The 8341-nt window shown below is 31.7% G+C and overlaps 3 protein-coding genes across 11 annotated transcripts in view; 2 read left to right on the forward strand and 1 right to left on the reverse strand.

Moving 5' to 3' along the window:
* l(2)k05819 (transmembrane protein 94-like protein l(2)k05819) overlaps positions 1-4703 on the reverse strand; it is a 30048-nt gene extending 25345 nt beyond the window's left edge. For all 7 annotated transcript variants that reach the window (XR_013879117.1, XR_013879115.1, XR_013879116.1 and 4 more), the window contains exon 1: positions 4009-4703. Coding sequence is in view for 2 of the 7 variants with exons in the window: in XM_080159061.1 (XP_080015187.1) it covers positions 4009-4152 (144 nt within the window). In the remaining 5 variants the exon portion in view is untranslated. The remainder of the gene's footprint in view (positions 1-4008) is intronic.
* Nop60B (dyskerin pseudouridine synthase 1 Nop60B) overlaps positions 1-8341 on the forward strand; it is a 581533-nt gene that overhangs the window by 381342 nt on the left and 191850 nt on the right. The gene's annotated exons all lie outside the window — the stretch shown is intronic.
* LOC145317800 (small ribosomal subunit protein uS7-like) overlaps positions 1-8341 on the forward strand; it is a 250489-nt gene that overhangs the window by 53799 nt on the left and 188349 nt on the right. The window lies entirely within an intron of this gene.

Consider the following 8341-nt stretch of genomic DNA (forward strand, 5'->3'; position numbering starts at 1 on the left):
AAAATTTTTGCTTAAAATTTGTGTTTTCCTATAGAGGTACCTAGAGGTCCAGGATATTGGATTATAAAACACTGGAAATGAAAGATTTATAACCAGGTCTGATTTATATCAGTGTCCAAACTTTTCAACCAATAGTTTTAATCTACAGAAGGTTTTTTATGATTATTGGGAAGAATTTTAATTTATCGTTCTGGTGTTTTTCTATATTTTATTATATTTGTTTCTCTTTAGTAAAAAGGTTTTTATTCGCTTTTAATAAAATATGATTGTTTGTTAGTCAAGATACTTCAAATTTTAGACGGATATACAGGGTGCATTATTTGCCAAATGTACCACTTTTCTGCACTACCTCTCCGATTTTGTTAATACTCTATATTTTGGTCCGTTGGGTCATTCAAGGATGCTGGATGGCCAAAAAAAAGTTTCAGAGTCCCTGGATGTCTAGATATCTAGCTATCTATGAAGGTAGGTAACAAAAATGTAAAAAACACCCATATTTTCACAATTTTAAAAATTAATTTACATCCAATCTATACATTTTATACACCAAAATGATCGTTTATTCATGTAAAAAGCGCACATAATGCTATTTTGGCTAAAACTCTAATTTTACAGGGTGTCCAACAAAAAGTGTATTTTGGATATCTAGCATAATACCCAAAATACCTGTCCGAAAAAAATCATTTTATTTGGCTTAAATCCTGTGTTTTATCTGTGTGCATATGTGGTATATAACGGTTCGGACCACCCGGGACTGTAAGGTTGTCAAATTTCACTTTGGGACACCCTGTAAATGTGATTTTTGCGTCTGTAGAGCTAAAACTTGGTCCAAATTGGCTATTTTTTTCAAATTACTCTAATATGTGTCTTAGTATGTTTGGCCATAGTGTTTTCTGACCAGATCAATAATTTCATATTTTTTGGACACCCTGTATTTTCAAAAAAAGAGAAAAAAAAATTTAGTTTGTTTTAAATTTTTTTTCTATTTTTAAGTTACTTAAAGCTGTCATATAGATACAGATTTTGACTAATAACAATAATATTTGCCTATTTTACAATTTTTTACACTTTTGGGACACCCTGTGCATGTTTTTGAAAAATGATGGTTTTTGCCCATTTTTGGGGGGAAGGAGTCGTTTTAGGGCCATAGACTATTTCTTCATTTTTGTAGAAATTTTCAAGACACATCATTTGTTATTTATGCAAAAACCGCAAAAACCGAACCGTTTTGCCGTTATTCACCGCCAAAGGCGGAATTTTTTTACGTTTTTGCCGTTCCAGAGGTTGTAATGGGCATTTGTGGTAAGAAAACGTTGATTTATCAAGATCCCTCTTAAATACTTTTATTTAGGTAATTTAATTTACTAAATTTCATATTAAGTAAAATTTTTTGTGCAGCTAACCGTTTTTCGTCGATATGGATTTCAATTGTTAAAACAAGAAAATTAAGTGAATATAACATAAATAATTGCTATAACATAAGTGATAAAAGAAACATAAATCATGTGCATTTGAAATTCCTTTTGACAAAAATCGGTTGGATATACAAAAAAATTTACTTCACATGAAAGGGATAGTTCTACGAAGTGTATTTAAAGAGTTAAGGTACTTAGAGTAGTGAACTTTTATATGTCTTAGTAGAATATATTAGGCATTGGATAGATATGATTATATGTTAAAGAATTTTTAACATTGACCAGACCAAACTTTTTTTATTTGACAATATCTAAAAAAAGTTAAAGTGATTAACCACATAAATTACATGAGAATGGTCAATTTTTTTCCAAATATGTATAGCCAAAACACCAATATCAAAGAATCTTTTTCCACATATTTCAAGAGTTAAAAAAAAATTGAACAGGGGTTCCCCTTGGGACAAGTTACTGAAAAAACATAAAAAATAACGTCCAGTTCATTATAGGACAGGTTTTCTATAGATTCTTTTTAAAAAAATAAAGGAAACCGTCCGGTTTACTTACAATATACACATTATCTCACGCGGAAATACCAACTAACCATACAACATATAAATATATATATAAAGACCATTCTCATGTAATTTATGTTGCAAATCACTAACTTTTTTAGATATTGTCAAATAAAAAAAGTTTGGTCAGGTCAATGTTAAAATTCTTTATCACAATCATATCTATCCAATGCCTAATATATTCTACTAAGACATATAAAAAGATCACTACTCTAAGTACTATATTAAATATTTTATTGATCATTCTTTGTTGTTATGTGTACTTTGGCGTATAAAAAGTTTGAAGTTCTTTTAACTAGTAAATGCTATCTAAAGTTGTATTTATGACAAAAAAGTTTTTGCCATATATAACATGCAAAGAAGTTGAAAATAAAAATGAAAAACTGATTTTTTAAGGAAAATCCCTGGTCAAATCTTTTAATTTTAATCAATAACTTTATATTATGCACTACTACGTTATTTAAAATAGAAAAAACTTACAGTTCACTATTTTTTTTAAAATGCACTTCGTGAAACTATCTCTTTAGTAAATTAAAATGCCTAAATAAAAGTATTTCACAGTTATCTTGATAAATCAACGTCTTCTTACCACAAATGCCCATTAGAACCTCGGGAACGGCAAAAAACGTAAAAAATTCTGCCTTTGGCGGTGAATAACGGCAAAACAGTTCGGTTTTTGCGGTTTTTGCATAAATAACAAATGATGTGTCTTGAAAAGTTCTACAAAAATGAAGAAATAGTCTATGGCCCTTAAACGACTCCTTCCCCAAAAATGGGCAAAAAACATCATTTTTCAATAACATGCACAGGGTGTCCCAAAAGTGTAAAAAATTGTAAAATAGACAAATATTATTGTTATTAGTCAAAATCTGTATCTATATGACAGTTTTAAGTAACTTAAAAATAGAAAAAAAAATTTTAAAAAAACTAAATTTTTTTTCTCTTTTTTTGAAAATATCTAGACATCCAGGGACTCTGAAACTTTTTTTTGGCCATCCAGCATCCTTGAATGACCCAACGGACCAAAATATGGAGTATTAGCAAAATCGGAGAGGTAGTGCAGAAAAGTGGTACATTTGGCAAATAATGCACCACAGGTAAGTTGATTAATGGTCTGGACAATACATGTTTAAGGCTATTTAGCGTAGGGTGGAAAGAAAAACTGAATGTTTTATTATACTCTGATTTGACAGCCTTATTGAATTTCATGGGCGTTAAAAAAAATTTAACTGTGCAGCTATATAGATGTAATTTAACAGTGAGAAAAAAAACGAGATTGACAAAAACACACCCATTTTATGTCAAACAACACTGACTAGGCATCACCCCTCTGATTTTAGGTTAATAATCAAAATGCGATAAAAACAAACAACATCTTATCATTCTATTATCGCCAATTCAAATAACCCCTTTCGTTTCTACTCTCATCAAATCTTATCTTTAATTTAATTCAATCATTAAACATCTATAAAATCTAGATACGTTTGTAAAGGGATAGTTGCATGAAATGCATTTAAACATTTGAGGTGTTAGGAGTGCATGGTGAAACATAAAATATTTTGGTAGAATATTTTTGATTATTAGATAGGTACCTATGGGTTAGTCTGATGTAAGATACATTTAAGGGAAAAAAAATAATATATAAGTAATAAAGAAATAGCTGGAAATGAGCTTTCAGTTGGCTAAGAATGGCTGATATCTCACAATTATTGAATAAATATCCAGGGAGGGAGGAGACATTGTAATTATGTTAATCATTAATTGTTTGTAAACAAGTCCTACATTAATTGGCTTAAAAACTTTGGGGGCTTAATAAATCTTAATAGTTAGTAGGTACATACTAGTAGTGTCCAAACTTTTCCACCAATGATTTTAATCTACAGAAAGGGGTACGTATGTTACTTTAAAGTTAATTAAATCTTTAGAACGGCTCAAAAACTTGGTTTAAGGAAAATTCTGTTTCGCTCTTAGATGAATTTTATGAGGTTTACTATACTCCATGACACCAATATAAAGCTTACCTTGAGTATAGCAAGTCTAGAACTTGGGTGCCAGGTCTCCTCAATCCAATTCCATCTCGACTGTCCCTGTATCCGTGTCTGCTCCCTGTCCCTGACCGTACGGACCTCAGCAGCCAAACGTTTAAGAGCATCTGCGCTCCTCATTTTTTAAAAATATGTCACTAAAAAACTAAATCATATTGCACTTTTGGGATTAATTATCACTTTTACTTCTTTCATTTAGTAAAAATATTAACTTTTTCTGACTGTTTTTATTTTTAAACATTTTATTCTGAAATTGATGATTTTGATATAATTTAAAGTTTGTTTAACTTACTAAATTACGCATTTTTCAGCGTCGCATATATAATATAAAACTTGCATTAATTTATTAAAATTCCTTATTTTTGTGAATTTTTTAATGATAAACAATATTTAAAGCCTAAAATCACGCTAGAAAAAACTGGTTTCCAACACATAATGCTTAGTTTTTAAGTTTTATTTTGTTTCAAGATTTTTTTATCGTAGAAAATAGAGAGAGAGGAGAAATGTTTGTCTGCTTTAGATTTCTTATTTGGGGGGAGGGAGGTAAAAAATAGAAAAGGGGAGGTAAGAAAGAGGAAAATAGAGGGGGGAGAGGAAAGTACGAGTAGCGGCATTCATTATTAGAAAGGGGATTAATTTCATTTCATCTTAATTTATAACATTTAAAATTTTGTAAATTAGTATAATTAGTCAATAAAGTCGTAGCATTATTTCCAAGGATAAAAATCCCCCACCCCCATCACTTACATTAAGATTTTTATTTTTATAATCAACAAATTGGCCTTTATTGTGTCTTCAAAAATTCCGAAATTAAATATAACAATGATGACAACATCCATAAAAGCGAAGCACTGAAACGGTAGGACAACCGGACATTAACACTTGTATAGTGTCAGAACTGAATAATCAAAACATAAATGTATAAGAGTAAAAGCAAAATTGTAAGTAAATTTGTTGAAAAACTGCTTGATTCAGGATGATGTTTATGGACATACTTACATTTTTAGGACTTGATTATAGAGTTGCTTCGCTTAATACATTATACTTTGTTGTCCCAGGAATCAATATATCAAAAATCAGATCAATCGGATGATTATATCACATAAAAATTTGTTGTTTAAAAGGTAAAAAAATCAACATGTTTAAAATGGACGTACGGACAATTTGGTGATGATTATAGAGTTGCTACCAGGGTGGGCATACAAAAAACCCACCCAAAAAAACCCACCCAGGGTTTTTTTTTAAACCCATTGAAAAAAAACCCAAGGTTTTTTGGGTTTTTGAAAAAACATTGAAATTTCACGTTAAAATTTACAAATTAAACCTCTATTTACTCAAAGACTAGGACCTAATAAGTTAATAACATTTTAAAGCAAATTTTACCTAAAAAAACATAAAAAAATATGAAGTAATTGTATAAATGATGCTGTACTTATTGTTAAAATGTATGAAATTACTTTCTCTCAAAGCTTAATTTCAGAAAACGCTTTGCTACTAAATTGATGATATATAAATTGTGTAAATTACATAATCATAATTGATTTTTTAAACTAAAACATAACAATTTATGAAAGGAAATAGTTACAGTGTCGTGCAGATGGTTTTATTAAGTGTTTGTAAAAAGGAAAAGACCTTAATAATTTCTGGGAGTTGACAGCTTAAGAATAGAGGAGTAGGTTCCATGTTTTGAAGCTTTTACCTCCCCTCCCCCTTAATAGAATATTTTGTGCACTATTGCTAATAAGGGTTTATAATTGATCGGAATGCCAGCTTTCTTCATTATCTATCTAGTTTATTGTGAAATCTTGCTTACCTTTTACCTACAACAACATAAACATTAATATTTCATCAATATATCAAATGTATTTGACTCCTAAATGAAAAAACCCAATAAAACCCTAAAAAACCCATAAAAACCCAGGGTTTTAAGGGTTTTTATGGGTTGGGTTGGGCTTTTTAAAAAAACCCTGGGTTTTTCCCCACCCTGGTTGCTACGCTTTCTAAATCGTATCTAACTATTAAAGGAATCACCATGCAAAATTTGAAATCGATAGGACAATTTTAACATGCCTAAATTAAATAAAAAAGCTATCCGTGACGGACGGACCCTAATTATAGAAAAGCTTCGCTTTTAAAAAATAGGATGTTTGCTGCGAATGTCAATACCCCCCCCCCTCTTCCATGCAAAATAATATTAAATGCCATTGTTCTGTGAATCCTTATTTTTACTTTAAAGACAAAAGATTTTTCTTCCCCGCCTTCTTAGTTGCTAAGGGCAGAATTTTAAACATATTATTATTGTCCATTGTCCTAACCCAACATCCCTGATGTCATAGATTTTCTTTGATAAGTCAGGGAGGTAGAGGACATTGGACTGTAAATTACACTAGTGACTAAAGTTTTCTACTTAATGGGCTCAAAAACTTTGAGGACTTGCATTTTGATTGGTTTGTTTGAGACTAGAAGTTTGTACTCCATGATTTTTATCTACAGAAAAGGGTAATTTTGCTTTTCATATGTGGAGATTACAGTGTCCCGGATTAGAGAAAACTTGTTAGAATTTTGGCCCCCAGACAAAATATGGTTGATTTACCCATGCAAAATATTTTTTCCGTTTTGCAAAAATTACGACAGAATTATGGCTTCATAGTGCTCTTAGGACAGGCCTTGATGAGTAGAATCAGGAACTTTTGTCTGTTTCAAAATATCTCGTTCCTAGCCTGAGAAAATCTCAAAAAATTTCTACAAATTGGACAATTCTCAATAAGCTCTAAAAAAATGGTGGATTTTTAGTTATTTCTGAGGCTAGGAACGAGATATTTTGAAACGGAAAAGTTTACTGATTCTACTCCTCAAGCACTTTCCTGGGAGCAGAGTTTCGGATCCGCAATGATTTTTTGCGGATCCGGATCCTCAAAATTTCGTCAGTGCGGATCCGGATGCGGATGCGGATCCGGATCCGGATCCTACCGGATCCGGTTCCAAATCCTTGACAATAAAAATAAAATCACCAAACCTTTCAAAAAATATTTATTTTTTAATTCAAAGTCAAAAATACTTTTAATTTTCAAGTCTGACCCTAAACCTTAAAGATTGGCTCTCATCAAGAGAATGTCTGAGATTGTATATAAATTTAGGTAGATTTTTCCATTTTTTCCGCATTTTTTTGAGTCCAATGCAAAACAATACAGATCCGGATCCTTGGACTCGAAAATATGCGGATCCTTGCAGATCCGGATCCGAATCCAGATCCGGATCCGAAACCCTGCCTGGGAGCAACATAAAGCCATAGTTCTGAGTTTGACCTCCATAAGGGGGGCCTCAAAATTTGAAAGTGCTTGTACCGTCGCAATTTTTGCATTACAGAAAAAATATTTTGCATGGGTCTTTTTTTCCCCATAAATCAACCATATTTTGGCTGGGTGCCAAAATTTTAACAAAATTTTTCTAAACCGGGACACTGTAGAGGAGATGTATATTAATTTATCGCCCATTAACTTATCCCTTAAAATCCCTGGCTAAAAGTACATTACTAAATATTATCACATGTTAAGTTAACATAAATTTTCTTGTACAAGATATTTATCAATGATTTATTTATTATCTTTAGTTGGGCCAGATCACAAGTTTATACTAATCACTTCATTTCATTACATAATTTTCATTAATACACAACACGGATCCAGTGCAGTTCCCGGATAATTGTTCTTGGCAACGATTATCTCAAAAAATCTATGAACTTTTAAGGCTGCTAGCTGCCAAACGGCACAACGTGTTTAAACTTAGGCATATAAATAATCTCAAATAGCAAAGATCCAGTAATGAACACAAAAAATACGCGTAAAATAATTCTTTTTCGCGCAATTATTTGCACTGCGAAATAACTGTGCATTATTGAGTAATGATACCTATTTAAGTTATAATTTTGTGCTAGCATAATCTATACATCCAGGGGCGTCCAAGCTTTTTATTTTTTGGGGGGGGAAGGATTTACCCCCCCAAGATTGTTTTTTTTTTTGGGGGGGGGTGAATAACCCCTCCTGAATGGTTGGGGGTGCCTACGGCACCCCCAGGGTAGGGGTAAATTTTAAATGGGGGGATAATCGCCCCATTAACCCCCCCCCCCTTGGACGTCTATGTATACATCCCACAGCCTAAAAAGTTCATAGATTTTTAAAGATAATCTAAAATCTTTATCAGGACCACTTTACCGTAAACTGCACTAGATCTCACAATATACATGTGTATATATCAGCTTACAGAGGGAGATTTCTTCTTAAAATAAACTAAACTATACTGAGTGTTGAGT

Source organism: Acartia tonsa, chromosome 4, assembly GCF_053477335.1.
Source record: "Acartia tonsa isolate MP-2025a chromosome 4, ASM5347733v1, whole genome shotgun sequence".
Taxonomy (NCBI): Eukaryota; Metazoa; Arthropoda; class Copepoda; order Calanoida; family Acartiidae; genus Acartia; species Acartia tonsa.